Source organism: Myotis daubentonii, chromosome 10 (genome assembly GCF_963259705.1).
Source record: "Myotis daubentonii chromosome 10, mMyoDau2.1, whole genome shotgun sequence".
Taxonomy (NCBI): domain Eukaryota; kingdom Metazoa; phylum Chordata; class Mammalia; order Chiroptera; family Vespertilionidae; genus Myotis; species Myotis daubentonii.
The window spans coordinates 66654929-66676097 of record NC_081849.1 but is presented as its reverse complement, the minus strand read 5'-3'; the positions used below and the strand labels follow the sequence as shown (position 1 = coordinate 66676097).

The 21169-nt window shown below is 42.3% G+C and overlaps 1 protein-coding gene across 2 annotated transcripts in view; it reads right to left on the bottom strand.

Moving 5' to 3' along the window:
• The window catches only part of PLEKHA8 (pleckstrin homology domain containing A8), a 57615-nt gene that overhangs the window by 15522 nt on the left and 20924 nt on the right, over positions 1–21169 (bottom strand). Inside the window, exons 6-13 of one of the 2 annotated variants that reach the window (XM_059712668.1) lie at positions 21097–21137; positions 19256–19413; positions 17234–17390; positions 16795–16880; positions 12110–12168; positions 11351–11481; positions 10584–10654; positions 681–742 (exon numbers count right to left, since the gene is read on the bottom strand). In XM_059712668.1, the coding sequence (XP_059568651.1) occupies positions 681–742; positions 10584–10654; positions 11351–11481; positions 12110–12168; positions 16795–16880; positions 17234–17390; positions 19256–19413; positions 21097–21137 (765 nt within the window). The remainder of the gene's footprint in view (positions 1–680; positions 743–10583; positions 10655–11350; positions 11482–12109; positions 12169–16794; positions 16881–17233; positions 17391–19255; positions 19414–21096; positions 21138–21169) is intronic. The other variant, XM_059712667.1, reaches the window with a different exon arrangement.

Genomic DNA, 21169 nt, shown 5'->3' with positions numbered 1-21169 from the left:
ACCTGCCTCCAAATAAATCATGACCTAAAACAGTTCCTGCCTTAGGCAAATGATGCCTCCTGTCCTTTCAGTTAGTAAAACATCACCTGCGAGGCTATTTTTAACCACATTCTGCCGTGTTTCCTGGTGTTCCCCACGTGAGACGCAGCCTTTTCACGGCTGCATCTGACTGAGATGGCAGCTCCCGGACAGAGACCACAGAACACATTACTGCTGACCGAAGGGGCTGCTACTCTGCTATTTCCCACACCGGGCTCAGCGGTTTGTTTCCGGGGACTCAGAGTCCCAGGTGTGTGTTTTTCCTCCGTCAACATAGTGGGAGGGAAGGAGTGGGGCATAACAGGAGCCAAAAACATGTGCATACAAACACATCCACAAGGAAAATAAGTGGGTAAGAAGAGACTCCTGGCCCGTGCGGCTGGAGCACCCGATCCAGTGAACAGCCAAGGAAATTCCATGGAGCGCTGGAGCAGGATGGGGCAAAGCACACGCTCTAACAGTCCTTCTGTTCTAGACACTGTCACCGACACTCCTACACAACAAAGACCTACAGCCTTTAACTAAATGAGCAACACTCTGTTACTCTGGAAGACAAAGCCAACAGGAACACATGCACCCAAAACCAAACCAAACCACCTTCTGTGACCACCAGAACAGTAGGAGGCAGGGGGATTACTTACCGCGAAAACCCCGCGAACGACCCAGCCGTGGTGCTGCCGTAACGTCTTACCGTACGCGTTGTCTTAAAAAGAAGAAAAGCTCCGTGAGCACTGGGTCTCATCAGAATTGGATGTGCTTTTAGTATCGTGTCCTTTCTAATAATGTATGGCCTTAGGAACTGATGAAAAGCCTAATGAAAGATTATATAGCCCAGAGGTACTCAACCTTCCTCATGCCGAGACCCTTCAATACAGTTCCTCAGGTTGTGGTGACCCCTAATTTCATTGTTACAAATTGAACATAATTAAAGCATAGTGATTAATCACAAAAACAACATGTAATTATATATGTGTTTTCTGATGGTCTTAGGTGACCCCTGTGAAAGGGTCGTTCGATCCCCAAAGGGGTCGCGACCCACAGGTTGAGAACCGCTGATAAAGCCTAATGTTTTGGGGAGGAAAAAAGCCTACACAGATTTTTGTTTTAAAGAAAAATATATATTCCCACTCTTACCCTGTGTCAATATATCTGAACTCCAGCTTATTATCATGAGGGGGAAAGTTCAATATATATAAGGAAATAGAGAGGGAGGAAAGGATACTGGAAAAATCGAGACTACCTACAACTAGATAGACACTATAAAATATCAAAATGCAGCTATTTGGCCATAACCGGTTTGGCTCAGTGGATAGAGTGTTGGCCTGCGGACTGAAAGGTCCCAGGTTCGATTCCGGTCAAGGGCATGTACCTTGGTTGTGGGCACATCCCAAGTAGCGGGTGTGCAGGAGGCAGCTGATCGATGTTTCTCTCTCATTGATGTTTCTAACTCTCTATCCCTCTCCCTTCCTCTCTGTAAAAAAATCAATAAAATATATTTTAAAAAATAATAATAATAGAAAATAAAATGCAGCTATTTGAAAGTTTTTGTGACCCTGAGTCAGGCCCTCAGCTGTCTCCCCTTTTGTAAGATGATCCTAAGGTTCTTTTCTTTTTTAAAAATATGTTTTTATTACATGCAGAGAGAGGAAGGGAGAGGGAGAGATAGAAACACTGATGATGAGAGAATCATTGATTGGCTGCCTCCTGCACGCCCCCTACTGGAGATTGAGCTCACATTCCAGGCATGTGCCCTCACCAGGAAATGAACCGTGACCTCCTGGTTCATGGGTCGATGCTTAACCACTTGGCCACACCAGCCAGGCTAAGCTTCTTTTCAATTGTAACATTCATTCTGGGATGTCAAATGTTTGTTCTAGATGTCCTATGACCCTGATACACAGCATTAGACCCAGAAACCTTAGAACTATTTTGGAAAAAATGGCTTAAAATTAATGATCTAGTTATAAAGTAAATGGTGAGGCCCATTAATAAAAGTCATTCAGATTCTAGACTTTAAAGATAAAAACCTATTCTTTTTGTCCCATTATGTTTTAAAATATGATTTAAAAACAGGTATATAATTTTAATTACAAAAAAATAATCTCAAGAACAAGGTGACGGCATTTTTTGCCAGGGATGCATTCCTAAATGCTTTAAATAATTCAATATGTGCAAAAGTCAAAACTGATTTTTTTCCAAAGGAATAAATTCAGCCTCAGGAGGCACAGAGCTTTACCATCATAATGCATTTTTTTCAACGCTCCATTCTATTTTCTAGGCACCATCTCCAGTAGTTTACAGAGCGCTCATTCCTAAATTAACACGGAGTATCGGGGGAGTTATTTGACCTTCTTCATTACGTTTAGCTCATCTAAATTCTATTCCAAACGTATGTATTTCCACGTGCTAGTTTCAGCACTAGTACAAGTACCCCACCATTTAATGAATGCTTAGGCTTATCATAGGATATAAAGTATTTTAAAGTAAACGAGGGTAGGGAGCGGCTCATGGGGCTAAAGATCCCTGGGGTTGGGGACCTTTACATGCCACGAAAGGATTCTGAGCTTCCCACCTGAGGCACAGGGGCAGTTTATAAAAATATAGCTTACTGCTTTTTTCCGCTCTCACAAGTAATGCATCTCATGTTAAAAATACGGGAAACACAAAAAGGAGGGAACTAAGGAAACCTGAATAATCGTGCCTCTCAGAGAATCACCGTGAGCACCCAGGGTGCACTCTCTTCATCTTGTTTCCTGTACAGATAGTGTATTTTCCTCGACTAACGGTCACGACTGATCTGGTTGGAATTGTGGCAGGGGAGTAACATGGTGAGACTTAGCAAATGTCGCTGCCCGGGTCCCCGAGCCTCCAGCGCCTGAAACACCCTGGCTGGACAAACCGCCTGTTTGCAAGGGCTCTGGGCCCAGTGTTATGCCAACCTAGAGACATTATACTTTTCCTACACTTTACCATTCATTTCTTTATTTAAATATGTTTTTATTGATTTGAGAGAGAAAGGGAGAGGGAGAGTGATACATCCATTGGCTGCCTTCTGCATGCCCCCTACTGGGGATCGAGCCTGAAACCTAGGCATTGTGCCCTCACCGGGAATCCAACCAGTGACCCCTTGGTTCATGGGACGACACTAAACCACCTGAGCCACAGAGGCCAGGGCACACTTTGCCCTTTAAGTTAACCTTTCACAAAAGCCCGAAACCTTTCTCCATGCCCCCCTCCCCAGGGCAACCAGAAAACAAAGGTGCTGGGAGTCTAAGCAGCATGGGCAGGCAGCCTGGGCAAAGGAAGAGGGAGTGTTTGTGGAGCAGCATGACTCGTGTCCCCTTCCTGGCCCTGTAGGAGGCAGCTCTTCCTTATTGTGTCTGCACCTTGCCCGAGAAGAGTCCCACTCGCAGGATGTGGGCCGGGTGGTCTAACAGAAGAAAACGATGTTAGAGAATTGGCCTGGGTCCTGACTCAGGCCCAGCAAGACCACTGCTATAATTTAAAACCAACAAGTACAATTAAACTCACTAAAAAAAAAAAAGAAAGGTTTGCCAGAAGTCCTTAGCTGACTTCTAGGGCTGCATTACAGCACGAAGTCTAAGCCTGACCTATTTTGGTTACCCAGAGATTAGATAATGAAATACATTAATCTTCCCTGTAATACTCATTCGTCATCATCACACGTGCTCTACAACCAGGAGGTATTTTTGGCTTCTGAAAGACATAAATGATGCCCTTCTCTCAGTTCTTGAGAAGTGTCACTTCCCTAGAGCCCGCGTCAAGACTTCTGAGCAGGAAGCCTTGACAATAAATCACCTTGCCCGATTCTCTTCCTTTACAAGCGAAGGAACAGAAAACCCAGAGAGACCGTGACTTTCCCAAGGTCACAAAGCTAAAAGCCATAGGAACCTGGGGCATTCTTGTCGCATTAAGCCATTCTTCCAAAAACTAATGTTTATCCTCCCTGAAGCAAAATGATGAGAATGAAAAATGTGCCTTTCCCACCCATTTCCTGAAAGAATTTGGACCTTAGTCTGTTTGTGGAAACAAAACAATTGTGATTCTTCCCTGGTAACTCAGAAACTCGCTATGAGGTACTCAGAGACCACGGCTAAACCTACCACAGGATCTGAGCGAGAACCCTCCCACAACAGCCGGTGGACAACCATTCGGCCCAGAAATGGGATCTATGAGAGAGTCTCTCTAGCATAGACTTGTAATTGGTAAGAATTTGTAAAGTTCCTTTGAAGACAAAGAAGAAATGCAATTCTACGTTTTGAACGAGCCCTTGGGAAGTAGATAAGCAAGGCCAGGAAAGGTAGAATCTGTCCTGCGCTGAGCCCAGGAAGTGACACCCCTACAAACGAGCTAACATGGCAGCCCTCCAGTGAGATGGGGAACCAGGAGTGGCTCGCAGTGGACACACATGAAAAGCAGTACTGAGAGAGGAAGACTGTGCGTAGCGTGACACCATGTATACATGTTTACAACACGCAACACAGTACTAGATACTGTAATACATAGACACATAAATACACCCTATCTAATAATAGACAAACATGGTAATTGAGCATACCTTTGCTACACCTCCCATTGGCTAATCAGCACGATATGCAAATTAACCGCCAACAAAGATGGCAGTTAATTTGCATACATAGGCTCCAAGCAGTGGAGTGAAGCCTAAAGGCCCCGGGGCTGGCGGAGCAGCGAGGCTTCATGTCCCCAGGGCCGGCGGAGCAGCAAGGCCTGATGTTTCTGGGGCCGGCTCCAGCCAGAACTTGGCCAGAGCGAAGGCCTGGGCCCCGGGTGCCGGAGGCAAACCGGTGCCAGCAGCCAGGGGAAAGGAAGGCCTATTGCACGAATCTTTTCATGCAACAGGCCTCTAGTAGAAGTATAAAAACATGCATTATGGAATGACAAACAGCACATCTGGTTGAAGATCTATGGAAAATGAGATAGTCATGGGCCAAGGGATGGTACACGGTGTTGTACTGAACTGTTCTATATATGTGGTCAAGTGACAGGTATTTGTCAAATGTCTGCAATACTTAAAATAAGAAGACTGAACTATTAGAAAAATACCCTCTGAATTCTTTTTTTTAAAATATATTTTATTGATTTTTTACAGAGAGTAAGGGAGAGGGATAGAGAGTTAGAAACATCGATGAGAGAGAAACATCGATCAGCTGCCTCCTGCACACTCGCTACTGGGGATGTGCCCGCATCCAAGGTACATGCCCTTGACCGGAATCGAACCTGGGACCCTTGAGTCCGTAGGTTGACGCTCTATCCACTGAGCCAAACCGGTTAGGGCCCCTCTGAGTTCTTTATCGTGACTAAGCTTCAGGCAAAAGGGATTGTCCAGAGAAAAGCCAACTCAGGAAGCAGTGGGCAGAGGTGAAAGGGGTCCCCAGAGATGCCCTTTGTTAACTCCAGGCACCGTCTAGAGCAGGGGTGGGCAAACTTTTTGACTCGAGGGCCACAATGGGTTTTTAAACTGGACCGGAAAGCCGGAACAAAAGCATGGATGGAGTGTTTGTGTGAACTAATATAAATTCAAAGTAAACATCATTACATAAAAGGGTACGGTCTTTTTTTTTTTTAAGTTTTATTCATTTCAAATGGGCCAGATCCGGCCCGCGGGCCATAGTTTGAGCCTCTAGACCAGCCGTGGGCAAACTACGGCCCGCAGGCCGGATCCAGCCCGTTTGAAATGAATAAAACTAAAAAAAAAAGACCCTACCCTTTTATGTAATGATGTTTACTTTGAATTTATATTAGTTCACACAAACACTCCATCCATGCTTTTGTTCCGGCCCTCCGGTCCAGTTTAAGAACCCATTGTGGCCCTCGAGTCAAAAAGTTTGCCCACCCCTGGTCTAGACGGAACTTGGATGTGAGCCAATTCTGCCAGCTGAGCCAAATGCTGTGTGGTGTTTTGGAGCGAGCACGACTTGATCCACGTTTCATGGTAATTTCAGAACAATTAGTCAAATTATAATTTGATGCTAAATATGTGATTACAAGTTCGGGCTTTCTCACATAGCTCTCCCTGTCTGAATTAAGTATGTGACCGAGCATCCTGGAGATGCTGGGGGGTGGGGGGGTGTTCATATTTAGCTGACATTTATGGAATCATTCCGAGTTGAGGGATGTGCTGCGTGCTGTCCCCCCAGAAGGAACAGCGCAGAGCACGTAGCAGTTAGTACAATGGGGCGTGAAAGGCCAGAGCAGCTTTTCTTCCGTCACTTACAGGGATGTTCTCCAAAAGCCCTTTCACATGGCGCCTGCGTGAGAGGGCTTAGCTATAGGCTGGACCAGTAAATATATCTGCTTTGTGACCCAAATCTTTTCTTAGAATGACTTCTGGAGAATGTCATAGGACACTAGGGGTTCAAAACTCTTGGCATAACACCACCCAGAATATTCTACATCAGGGGTCCTCAAACTACGGCCCACGGGCCACATGCAAATACAAATATTGTATTTGTTCCCATTTTTTTACTTCAAAATAAGATATGTACAGTGTGCACAGGAATTTGTTCATAGTTTTTTTTTTAGACTATAGTCCGGCCCTCCAACGGTCTGAGGGACAGTGAACTGGCCCCCTGTTTAAAAAGTTTGAGGACCCCTGTTCTACATAATTATCATTATGAGGAATCCAAGTGATGGCTCAAATACAAGGTCGGCAGCATAAAGCCCAAGACTTCCTTCCAGATGCGGGGGACTCATTCCAGGTCACAGAACTGCAGCAATACAGTGACTATCCATGCATTTTCTAGGGAGTTAATAAATGACAAGGTTTCCATCATGGCATTTAAGCCTTTTACATGTCATCTCCCATTTTCAAGGCCACTAAGATTACACAAATTTTGTGAACATTTACCTCAAACCCTTTCTTAAGCAGTATTTTCAAATTTGGTAGTGGCATCCAAGGTTTATCTTTAGTTTATCCCTGTCTTGTTGTTCTTAGGTTGGGGAAATTCTGTCATCAGAAAACTACTAATTACTATGAAAGGAGAGCAAAATCATCTGATGCGGAGGATAACTAGGTGAGCTTCAATGTCCTAGCCCTAGATGACTGGGTCTCAAACCTCAGCAGGGATTAGAATCATCTCACTGGCTTGTTAATGCTCAGATTGCTGGGCTCTGCTAGACTTCTGAGTCAGCAGGTGTCGAGTGAGGCCCGGCAGTCTGCATTTCTACTAAGTTTCTAGGGTGAGTGGGTTAGGGAAACCTTTATCCACACTGAACACAGCAGCGGGAAACTAGTGATCCCTATAAGGAGGATACGATTTAAGTCATGAAAACCTCTGAAATAATCCTGAACACTGGATGCAAGTCTCACATTCACAGCCCCCTTTTCCTTTCCACTGAAAACAGTGCAGAGGGGGAAGAGGGGAAGCAAAGGCTGAAACTGGCTGTTAATTTGGCCTAAAGTTAACATTATTTCCGTTCGGAAGCAGCATTGCCCTTCAAGCCCCCTCTCTTCAGGGTCAACATTTCCTGGTCTACTTTCCTAAAAGGTAGGGGAGAAAAAAGGGCAGAGTTAGGGGCCAGGGGTGGGGACAGGACGGAAAGGGTATATCCTCCATTTCCTCTCCGCCTCCAGGGGCAAAGCTTCTCCTTTCACTTGCTGGTGTGAAAGCAGCTGGGTGCTATTCCACCCCAGTCCAGCAGGGGGCGAGTGAGATTAGCATTCTTCTCTGCCCCCACACAGCCCTACAAGCAAGGGCATCACCTGACAGACTGTCCCCCTGCTGCATTTCCTGCAGGTGGAGCAGTAGTTCCCAGCATGGGGCACACGCGCACAGGGGGGCAATTTAATTTTTAAGGGGGGCAATTAGAGATTTCTTATGGTCCTGGGGCCCCATATACAGTATATAAATGTATATTGTGACATATTTATACATTTCAGTTCTCTATTATATGTTTTGAAACTTTGCTATTTTTTCATATCACTTCATATTACTATTTTTTTTAACCATTTCTTAGTGATTTCTTCCTCAGTACTTCAACTGTTCTTTCGTTCTTTTTTTTTTTCCTCTTTCATGGATGCCATGTTCTTTGGAAGCTTGTTTAGACCAAGTTAATGGCCTTTTAGGGTTCCTCCACATGAATAGGAGTTCACTTTTTGAATAATAAGAATTATATGTCACGGGGGGTGGGGGAGACATCAGGATTTTAGAGATGCTTAGGTGAGGCATGGCCAAAAACAGGTTGGGAACCACTGTCCTAGTGTGAAATCTCCCTACGAAGAAGTTACTCTGAAGAGAAATGTCTGGCTTGGCAACCAAGCTTTGCAAACTTTTCATTTCTGATTTGGGACAAATAAACCCCATTTTCTGGTGGGTTATCAATGTCATATATCATGATGATAAGAATATAAATAATGACAGAAGCTAATCTCTATTAAGTGCTTATTATGTGCCACTTTTCTGATCTTTTTACATGCATGAAAAGATTTAATCTTTACAACAGCTTTGTTAAAAAACTGTATTATCACTGCCATTTTATAGATGAGGAAACAGAAACAGAAAGTTAAGTATACGTTACTGTAGTTAGCTAGTGATTAATAAAGAAAAGAGCAAAGGGAAGTCAGACATTGTTGAGCACGGTCACTTGGGAAGCAGAGACCTGTCTGCGAACCCAGGAAGCTACAGCTTCCCACTCCCTGCAGGAAGCCACCGGTCCATTCCCCCCGCACAGGGCACTGGGGTAAGGGACAGAACAAAGGGGAGGTAAGCACAGACAGCAATGAAGTTAAAATGGTGCAGGGGGAGGTGCTGGACCACAGAGGCATTCCAGTCTCACCTGGGGAAAAGATCATTGGCTAGGGGGGTGGAGACAAGGCAAGCCCTGGAAAGTTTGGGAAGCTGATTGGGGAGCACCTGACCACGTGGGTCCAGTGGCCGCCTGGGGCCATGACACTGCACAGGCTCTGAAGGATATGGAAGCAGAAACTCTGGGCACCGGCCTTTGCCCTGGCGAAGACACAGTTGTACTTTCTCCATGGTGGGGCCGACAGAGATGGGACATTGGGAAGCCAGACGGATAACTCTTTCGATACTACCTCACGAGTAAACGATGCCACCACACCACAATCTGTCATGCATGTCCTTGGAATTCTTTCCTCTTGATCCCGTGGAGGAGCCTGATACCCACTGACAACAAACTGACCAAGGGCACAGTGCTATAAAGTGGTGGGATGCAGAGACCCCATGATCTTCACCATGCCACAGGCCAACAAGTTCCCCAGATACTGGTTAGGGGCGTGACCCGTTATGATGAATATACTTTTAGTACTGAAATCAGGACACCAAGGGGAGAACATAACTGAGACTGTCCTGGAAATTCAGGGATGTCTGAGAAACCAAAAAATGCAGGTGGCCCCAGGATGGTGGAGACATTTGTCAGGGAAATGAGGACCTTGGAGGCAGAGGCCCTAAAGTGGCTCTGATTCAAACTCTGTGGTCTTAGCATGCATGTTAATCTTTCAGAATTGTGGTTACCTGACCTATAAAAATAGACTGATTGGAGGATTAACCTGCCTAAATTCTTCATAAAGTTACACAAATATCAGCTTTTGCTGTTTCATGGCACATCAGCAAGTTTCTAGACAGAAAGGCCTGGGAAAATCATGTGGGAGCAGAATCCCTCAGGCCTTATGGTCCAGAGGAAGGACTAATAGGAGGAGACAAATTCACCTGGAGACTGACAAAATGCTGCAATGATCACTGGCTCCCCTGCCCAACAGAAGCCTCAAACTCATTCATTTCACTGCTTATAACCATGGCTACTTAGAGCCTGACCGTGTGCTTCTCCACATCATGGCTTCAAAGTCATAGGGAATTTCACCCCCCACACCCCATGCCTCAGGGCCCATGCTGGAAGAATTTCCTCTAGGACAAGAGTGAGAGTTCAGCCACTGTTAGGAGCACTACGAGGATGCTTCCAAGTCTTTAATGTTTTTCAAAACTGATCTGTTAGATACATGGATCCATCCATCTATCCACCCACCTACACATGCGTGTTTCTAAGCACCCACCATGTTCTCATCTTTTGACTACGGCCCTGACCTCAGTCTCGGCTCTGCCACTACAATGGAGCATGTGGGGCATGGGAGGACTACAAGATAATGGCCAGTCCTTCATCTCACGCCAGAGCAAGTTCCCAGGGCTCCCCAGCCCCTTCCTTTCATGGGCTCCAAAATAAGCTTCTCTTTAGATACTGATTTTAGAAGACTACTGCATTTGAAGATTAATTTAGGAAGAACGAACTTCTTGGAAATGTTAGTTTTTCCTATTAAGATTAAGAAATGGCTCTCAATTAATTTAACCCTTAAGATACACTAATTTTTAATAAGTTAGATCTAGATGATCAGGTCACTATCTCATGGATTCTTTTTAAAGCGAGCATGTAAGAAACAAACAAACAACAGTGACGAACAAAAATAAACAAAATCATAACCTGAAGAGCAGAATTTCCCCTCCATTCCAAACCCTGTTCAATCGACCCATCGAAATGCAAAGAACACTTACTCAGGGCTGTCTGGATATCCTTTTCTCCATTTTTCACTTCTGTTAAAAATCCTTTCAAGAATTTGAGACCTCTAAAACAAGAAAGAGGAAGAAATATTAGTTTCAAAATTCACTCCTGTTAAATGGGTAGAAAGAAACGGCAGAGCTCAGCTTGCACTAAGTGGCCACAAATCTAATGGCTGCCACATTGGCTAGCACAGCTTGCACAAATGCAATACAGTCTTCTAAGTCAGTTTCCAATAATATCTTGGGTTCAGCAGCCAGGAGACTGAGTCATGGCAGTCCTTTCCGGTGTCTCTGTCTATTCCCTCCAGCTTGCTCTGGCCCTTCTGGCTAAACAGGGGTTTTCAAAATGTGGTCTCAGGGCCAGCAGCTTCAGCATCACTTGGGAACTTGCCAAAAAGGAAAATTCTGGGGCCCACTCCAGACTTACTGAGTCAGAAACTGGAATTGGGGTGGAGCAACTATGTTTTTAACAAGCCCTCCAGGTGGCTCTGATGTCCATAGAGTTTGTGATCCACTGACTTAAAGCAAAACCAGTCAACTTTATCATGCTTTAATCTTGTGTATACTATTAATATTTACAATGTTTATCAACATCAAGAGGAAGGCAAAGCAAAAAAACCCCACAAAACAAATACGGTGTTTATTCATTAGACCTTCTGGAAAAGGCTATGCAAGTCGGCCAGACCCTCCACTCAGTAGCCTCCTTTCCATTACAACTTCTGTGCTGAGTTTTAGGTGCGGCCCCACCCCAGCAGCCTCACCTCTTCAGCCACAGGAGGGCTTCGGTAGCCGAGTTCCTAACCCGGGCTACATCTGCCTCCACTTCGTGCAGCACTATCTTCTGGAGGGTGGTAAACTCTTCCTTGTTGGTGATATACTTCTGATTCACTTTCTGCAGGAAAAGCAGGGAAACAATCTAAGTTCAAAATGCTAGAGCCACCAAGAGAATCAGCATAGTACTGAGACTTTTTAAAAAATATTTAATTTATTGATTTTTTACAGAGAGGAAGGGAGAGGGATAGAGAGTTAGAAACATCGATCAGCTGCCTCCCACACACCCCCATCGGGGATGTGCCCGCAACCAAGGTACATGCCCTTGACCGGAATTGAACCTGGGACCCTTCAGTCCGCAGGCTGACACTCTATCCACCGAGCCAAACCAGTCAGGGCAGTACTGAGACTTTTGAGTTTGTCAAGCAGGCCTCTTAAGAAATAAAAATAAATGCAACCTCTCTATTACTTTCTTCCTTATGTTTTCAGGATTTGGTTATTATTATTATTGTTGTTATTATTATTATTATTTTGAGAATTCTTATGAGGCTTAAGCTAGAATTAAATAGTCTCAGCATTTTAAAGTACTATTTTTAAAGTATTTTTTGTTCCGCTCCAGAACCTTTCTCACAGCTGTCCTATACTTTCTATTCTGAGATCAAACGCAACAATCATCTATTTCTGAATGGAATCTCATGCAACTATTTCCTCCAACTGTAGTCTCCCCAGAGACAAGCTGGTATATTCACCTTAATATTTCCAACAAGATCCATTTTAACAGGAGCAAACACTGTAGGGCCAAGTTTGTCTAAAAGAAAAAATTAAAAACATCTTTGAAAAAGCAATATTTTCAAGTGGAAACTATTTTTATAGTAACAACCAATTTAGCAGGTTTTCTCCCTCCTTCCCCCAAAAAACCTTATAGTTTTTGCTTTTAAATCCTTTTCTAAACATAAACTTCAAAGGCACTTAGGATACTATCATCACCTTTTTCTATTATGCTACCCTGAGGTGAGTAACTATAATAAGGTCCTCACTGGCAGGAGAGAATAATCCTATAAACTCCAAATACATATTATAATCCTTAGGGCTATACTATCCAATGTGGTAGCCATTAGATTTGTGGCCACTTAGTGCTTGCAATTAGCTAGTCCAAACTAAAATGTACTGTCAGTGTAAAATACATACCAGACTTCAAAGATTTAGTGCCGAAAAGGAATGCAAAGTTTCTAATTAATGATTCTTTTATATTGATTACATGTTGAGATGATATTTTGAATATATGAGGTTAGATAAATTATAAAAATTAATTTTAACTGTTTTATTTTACTATGTTAATGTACCTGCTGGAAAATTTACAATTACATATGTAGTTTGGATATTTCTGTTGGACAAGAACTAAAAAAATAACACAATTGGGTAGAGCTAAAAAGCCAAAAGAGAAAATGTAATAAAATTCTAAAAAATACTTGATAGATCCAAAAGAAAGGCAGGAACAAAGATAGGTAGTTAAAAAGCCAAAGAGGAATAAAATTGAATACTAAAAAATAACATTAATTGGCTAGAAGTCAAGAAAGGAGTAAAAAAGGAACAAAGAACAGATAGGACAAATAGAAAATAAACAGCAAGATGGTAGGAACAAATAACAAGATAGTAGACTTACATTCATCCAAACAATGTAATTCACTACATTAACAAAGTACAGGGGGAAAAACAACACTTGATAATTTCAATAAATACAGAAAATATATTTTAAAGTTAACTCTTCGTGATTATAAAAACTTAATGTACAAAAGTCAATGGTATCTATGTACTATCATTGAACAACTGGAAAATGGGATCGTTTTTACAATAGCATGAAAACTATTAAAATTCTAAAATTTATTCCTAACAAAAGATGTATAAGACCTCTATACTAAGAAAGTGATACAAACATTGTTGTGAAAATAACAAATACCCAAGTAAATGGAGAGATAAAGTATGCTCAAGCATTAGAAGACTCAATGTTAAAGATAAATGTCAGTTCCCTTCTAATTGGCTTAGATTCAATGTAATCTTTTTTTTTTTCTATCCCTCAATTTATTTATTAAATCTTTTAAAGAAAGGTCAATTGTACATTTCGTTTAGGATGGCTAATAAATGGTTCTTGTTTAACAGAGGAGACAAAATGTAATCTTAATAAAAGTATCAACAGGCTTTTTAATAGAACTGGAAAGCTAAAACTTATGTAGACATGCAAAAGAACTAAAATTGCCAAAACAATCTTGAAAAAGAACAACAAAATGGGAAGACTTACATTATCGAATTTCAAGCCTTACTGTAAATGCACAGTAATTAGGACACTGAGGTATTGGCATAAGAAAAATCAAATAGATCACTGAAACAGAAGAGAGAGTCCAGAAATAGGCCCATGCTTACTAGGTCAATTGGTTTTCAACAAAGCTGCCCAAGTAATGTAAAAGGGAAAAAATGGCTGTTCAACAAATGGTTCTGGAAGAACCAGATATCTTATCTAATAAAAGAGAAATATGCAAATTGACCCTACCTCTGCTACACTCACAAACCACACCCACAAGCCAATCATAGCTACTATATGCAAATTAACCCAACCAAGATGGCAGCCGGCAGCCATGGAGCTGGAGCAAACAGGAGGCTTGGTTGCCCCAGCGATGGAGGAAGCCAAGCTTCTATCTTCTTATAGAAGATAAATAAATCCCAGATACCTGCTTCCAGCCAGCCTCCATCTTCTATAATTGAAACTTTGTTGCCTTGAGCGGAGGCTACAGCCAGCCAGGGAAGGCAGGAAGCTTGGCTTCCTCCATCGCCGGGGCAACCAAGCCTCCTGCTTGCTCCAGCTCCGCGGCTGCCGGCCGCCATCTTGGTTGGGTTAATTTGCATATAGTCACTATGACTGGCTGGTGGGCGTGGCATGTTAGTGTAGCAGAGGTACAGTCAATTTGCATGTTTCTCTTTTATTAGATAAGATAAATAAATCCCAGATACCTGCTTCCAGCCAGCCTCCAGTGGGAGCTTGGGTGGCTGGGGGCCATGGGATGAGGGTCCCCGCTGGGGGGCTTGGCCAGCCTGCAAACAGCCATCAGCCACTCACCCAGGCTGGCCAGGCACCCCAGCAGGACCCCCCTCCCTGAAGGGGGTGTGGTCAGCCTGAAAACGGCCCTCAGCCCCTCACCCAGGCTGGCCAGGCACTCCAGCGGGGATCCCCACCCTGAAAGGGGTATGGCCAGTCTGAAAACGGCCCTCAGCCCCTTACCCAGGCTGGCTAGGTACCCCAGAGGGACCCCCACCCTGATCCGGGACACCCTTCAGGGCAAACTAGCCACCGCCCCCCGCCCCCATGCACCAGGCCTCTATCCTATATAATAAAAGGGTAATATGAAAATTGACCCTAACAGCAGAACGACTGGGAATGACTGGTCACTATGACACACACTGACCACCAGGGGGCGACGCTCAATGCAGGAGATGCCCCCTGGTGGTCAGTGTGCTCCAACAGGGGGAGATCTGCTCAGCCACAAGCAAGGCTGATGGTTGCCAGCACAGTGGTGGTGGTGGGAGCCTCTCCTGCCTCCTCAGCAGCACTAAGGATGCCCGACTGCAGCTTAGGCCTGCTCCCCACTGGCAAGTGAACATCCCCCAAGGGCTCCCGGGTTGCCAGAGCGATGTCTGACTGTCAGCTTAGGCCCAATCCCCCAGGGAGTGGGCCTAAGCCAGCAGGTGGACATCCCCTGAGGGGTCCCAGACTGTGAGAGGGCACAGGCCGGGCTGAGGGCCCCCCCCTCCCCAGTGCACAAATTTTTGTGCACTGGGCCTCTAGTAATAATAATAAAAAGAATCTCAACACTTCCTTCACACTATATACAAAAACTAATTTCAAGATGACTTATAGATGGAAAAATCAAAATCAAAAGTAAAGACTATAGAAGATGACAAGGAGAATATCTTCATAACTTTGGGGGTAAGCAAAGATTTCTAGGACACTGAAAGCACTAACTATAAAAGAAAGAAAACAGATCAATTGGATTTCATGAAAATTAAAAACTCTGCTCTTCAAAAGACCTCAGTAAGAAACGGGCAGCCATAGTCTGGGGAAAAATACTCATAATGTGTATGTTTACACTGGAATGTTACTCAGAATATATAAAGAACTCTTATGAGTCAATAATAAAAATAAAATTAACCTTTTAAAAATGGATTAAAGTTTTAAACAGATGTTGCAGTGTAACAAACAGCAAAGACCAATAATTACATGAAAAAGTGCTTAACATCATTAGTCATCAGAGAAATGCAAATTAAAGCCACAACACGATACCACTAAACACAGGAATGGGCCAAAACCAAAAATGCTGACACCACCAAGTGTCTGTGAAGATGTGACACAACCAGAATACTCACGCTGCTGCTGGAAGTGTACAATTGAGCAACCGCCTTTATAAAGCTAAACATGTGAACCCTATGAATCAGCAAGTCCACTCCTCGGCATTTGCTCAAGAGAAAGGAAAACACATGCCACTGACACAAAAATGTTCAGGGCAATTTCACTTACAGTAGCCTCAAACAAGAAACTACCCAAATGCCCATCAATAGGAGAATGAATAAACAAAGGGTTAAATTCACTTAACGAAATACTATTCAGCAACACAAAGAAAGGAACTGTTGACACATGTAACAACAAGGGCGAAAACATTATATTGAGAGAAAAAGCCAGATGCAAAAGGGTTTATAACATGACTTTATATACATGGGATTTTAGACTAGGTGAAACTAATCTGTGGCGACAGAAAGCGGTAAAATGGTTGCCCCGGGCTGGGTGACAGGCTGGGGACTGACTGGCAGAAGGAATGTTCTGGGTGATGAAAACATTCTTTGTCTTGACAAGGATGCGTATTACATAAGTAGGTGCATTTGTCAAAACTCACTGGGATCGTAACACTTAAGTTCTATGCAAGTTATACCCCAATTTAAAAAAAAGATGCAGTTAATTGGGTCATATAACCAATTTCAACACATGAGCGATTTCTGGTACTAGTGACTCTATAAAAATAAATATAATTTGAACTTAACAAAAATTATAGCTATAACTTTATCTTTGAAAAAACGTTTTAACTGGTAAGCATTTTTTTCATAGTACCAATGGATTTGAAGGTCTGTTCCTCAATGACTTTCACTTTCATTTTTAATTATGATTTCTAGAAAACAGAATTCCCCTTCTTCATGATGCTACTCGGAGGTCACTATTTATTCACAATTAGAGAAGAAATGGGAATATGCAATAATGCTTCAGGTCATGCAGTGCCATGAAGAGGTAGCTAAGAAGGGTCATCTCACTGTCCACACAGTTCAGATCTCTGATGCATTATAACAGCTGTGACACAGAGTCTAGACTAATCAATTTAAGGCATTGCAGCAACCTTACCCAACACTGGAACCACAGCATAGCATGACTCCAAGAACGCTTCTGTGGGAATGCCACTGTCTTCCAGAAGTTCAATGTCACTAAAGCTAAGCCATTCGGTGATAAGGAGGTGGAAAGAATGCAAAAAAGTTAGCACCTGCGGCAGTTCGGAGGTAGTCATGAAAACAGCTTGCCTCTACAGGGCAAGTCATTTGGCCGGATTTTACACATAAGCCAGGTGTTTGTTTTCCTATTACAGTACAGTCTAAATACAACATCATTTTCCAAAGCTAACCATCAAAGCAAACTATAATTTGTCCAGAGTATACTCTCACAATCCAGTTCCTTCTTCACACAGTAAACAGTAAATCAGACCAGGTTCTCTATTCTGCTAGAACACACCACCACCCGAAAGGAACACCAGGATTGACCTTCAGTGATGTTAGGGAGCACAGAATACCTGGTGTTCATGGTACTAAAGAAGGTCGGGATAACTTCTTGGCCTTCTTCCCAGCGGGATTCCGGCGAGCTACTTGAGGAGTTTGATATGGGCTGGGCCAAGTTGTCATGATTTTCCAAGTTTTCCTCTCCACCTTCCTTCATTATTTCACCTTGGACTGCAGAGTAGAAGAGACTTATTATTAATCCATTATTTATTATGAAAACTTATATATACTCATTGCAGAACATTTCTAAAACACACAAAAGCACACAGAAATGAAAATCTGAAATTCTACACACAGACACACACATATATGCACACACAAAATTAGGTTTAAATATATTTAGATTTGTATCTTGCTTGTTTTCATCACTGTATCAAAAATACTTTCATTATCATTGAATACTCTTCAAAACATGATTTTAATGACTATGTAAAATTGCATCATGTGGGGGGCACTTAGGTAGTTTCTAAAATTTTAGTATTAGAAATAGTCACTCCTCCTTATTTATGTATTCTGGATTTGTAAGTTTGCCTACTTGCTAAAGTTTATTTGTAACCCTAAAATCAATGCTTATCACACTTTTGCAGTCATTTGTGGACATGTGCAGAGTGGTGAAAAACTGAGTCACCTGACATACATGTTCCCAGCTAAGGTTAAACAAGTGACACTCTGCCTTCTTATTTCAGTTCCCATACTGTACACAAATGTTTCTTAGATACCACATTTTGTGCATTTTTGTGCACTTTGTTACTGATTTCACTGTTTAAAAGGGCCCCCAAGTATAGTGCTGTCTGTGATGCACAAGGCTGTGATGTGCCTTATGGAGAAAATGCGTATGTTAGATAAGCTTGACTCAGGCATGTGCTGTAGAGCTATTGGCCATGGGTTCAATGTTACTGAATCAACAATATATAGTAAACAAGGTGTCTTAAAACGGAAACACATAAAACAAGGTTGATCAGTGGATAGAAACATTGTCAACTGAGGCTTGCAGGACCCTAATTCTGAATCTCCCCTTGGAGCAATGGTTCAGTATTTGCTAATTCGGTGCCTGCAATGGTTTTACAGAACCTAACTACCATGAATAATGAGAATCAACGGTAATGTTCTAAACAACATCCACGTGCACAGAGATTTGTCCTTAAATCTGACTATCCCTATAGACAAATTCTAGAAGTAAAATTACTGGGCCAAACAACAGTACTGTTTTGATAGAAATTCTCCTGTCTTTATTATTTACTTAAGGGACAAGACTTCAGTGATATGTGGGTCACCTGCCTTATATTAACAGTTATGAAAATAGGTCTTCTTTTCTAAACCCATCTTACCTGGAAAAATGGAGTCTCTGATTTCAAGAGAAATGAAGACAGTTTTTTTTTTCTTCAATTTTATTTTAAAAATATTTATTAAAACCTATAACACAATTAAAAGCTCTACTACTGTTGTCTTGGACTGATCCGAAGTTGGCTTAGGGTAGAGTCAATGGAATTAACAAATTTGAAAGGGCAGCATTTGAACTGCAGGCTATGACCTGAAATGTGGGACTTTGGCTTAAACACATAGAAGGCCAGGGAAAACCTGATGTGGCTGGTGAATTCTGACATACTCAGGCCTCACCAGAAACCAGGAGGATGGAAACCTGAACTGTCATAACTTCTCACACTCCTAAGTCTAACATCATGGTCTAAGTTCAAAGGACTTTGAGATTCAGAGTAGAAGGCCCATGAAATACTTGCGCTCTCTAAAAGGTTAGTGCAGGCTGCTGTGCTCACTGCAGCTCATGAACGTCATGACCAAGAACAGTGAGTGGGACAATCCCTCTTCTTTCTGCCAGAATTCTGCACCGGTCAGATGGAGGCAGAATGTTGGCTGACAAGGACCTGTTGTCCCGCTAATGCTAATTCACCTGCCTCAGAAGCTACCTAGGACACTGTCTTGAGCTCAATTCCCACCTAGTGTCCCATCAGGAATAATGGATCAAACCCCCAACATCCTAATGTTCAAGGGTTCACTTCAGACTTTAAGTCTGTCTTTACCTGTTATATTATCGTCTATATTTTCTTCACTTGACATGCTGCAATTGATCTCTGCAGATTTCAGATACAAGGAACTCTTGTTTTTCATTGGGATTTCTTCATCATCATTTATTTCCTTATTTAAAGATCCATTTTCACAACTGTTTAACTCCATTTGCCTGGGAATTTTTTAAAAAAAGAAAAAGACCAGAAGATCCAATTATTTGGTCAGAAATAGATTGTCCAGGTAGATCTGATTCTGAGAGATGGGGGAAGGATTTACATCGATTGAAAAACAGAATTGTTAAATCGGTCAAATCTCTCACCCCCATCCCTGTGAGGGGAACAGGCCAGTCTCCAGGCTGAAGTTGAGAAATCACAGCCAGCCATGGCTCTTCTGGCACCTCCAGGGACTCAAACTTCCTGCTCCCCACCAGCAACAGGAAATAGTCATTGACAGGTCCCTGGTTTCCAATCAGCTTTCTGCAGGGACCAAACTTAACACTTTTTTTCTCTCAGTTCTCAAAATCATTGGCCATTTCCCTGTGTTTGCCTAGCAGGTAATTGTCTAGAAGCCACAAGCTGTGATCAGGGCAGAACAAACCTCCCTGCCAAGTATGTGTGACAGATAAAACTGTGGCGGAAAGGCAGCATCCTGAGGTTCTGCTGCTCTTCAGGGAACCGGAGAAGGCAATTTAACATACAAGTGAAAACCTGATTCTGTTAAAGGGACAATTATAACATCTTATTATAAGTGATTGAGACAGTAATGGCGAACCTATGACACGCATGTCAGAGGTGACACGCGAACTCATTTTTTTGGTTGATTTTTCTTTGTTAAATGGCATTTAAATATATAAAATAAATATCAAAAATATAAGTCTTTGTTTTACTATGGTTGCAAATATAAAAAAATTTCTATATGTGACAGGGCACCAGAGTTAAGTTAGGGTTTTTCAAAATGCTGACACGCCGAGCTCAAAAGGTTCGCCATCACTGGATTAGGATGAGCCAAATTAGAAGAAAAAAATTTTCTTCTAATAAAAATAAAGGGAAAGGGTCCAAGCTGCATGATGACTCCAAGAAATTTTTATTTTCTAAAGAAATATCATATTTCAACTTAGTAATGAAAAATATAGTATACTAAGGAAATACCTCAACAGAAAAAAAAACGATAAAGATGTTCTTAGTAGAAATATTTAGGACAGGAGAAAAATTTTAACAACCAAATTGGGAACAATCCAGTATTAAAGAAGTAAACAATATACATAAAGAGGTAAAATGTTAAATAATAACTTTAAAGGACAAATATACTAAGTAAAAATTTGGGAATGCTTATATCAAATAATAATGGCGTAAAGATCCCAATTACTAGGAACATAACTATGTAAATGTGTCCTTTTTTAAATCAAAGCAGCCTTTGGAGGAAGAAATAGTTTAGCTTTTGATGTTATTTCTTTTTTCAACCTGTAAAGCCACATAAGATTTTTATTTTTATGTTAAAAAAATAGCACTGTCCTTCCCAGTTTAAAGCACTTAAATCCAAGCCCAGCTCCTCCACAAGAGAGGCGGTGCCAACCCTCAGTGCACTGGAGAGATGAAAAGCAGTGATGGTTACGAGCAGTTGGGCAGCCCAGGGGACATGCAGACACCTTCCTGGGGAGTCCCTGCGGAATGCAAGGTCTGCCACTGCTTCAGGCTCACCCCAACGAGGGCAATCAGATACTGTTTCCTTCGGGTATCATCTCAAATCATGAGAAAAACCACCATATGATCAAAATATCCTTATTTTTTTAAAAACAGGAATAACAATATCTTTTTTTACTTTTAGGAAGAAGAAAAAAACAAAGAAGTTACTGTACCTTTCCAATGAATTATGAATCGGTACAATAGGATGTTTCATCTTTAAAAGAAGCAAAGAGATGAACGTTTACA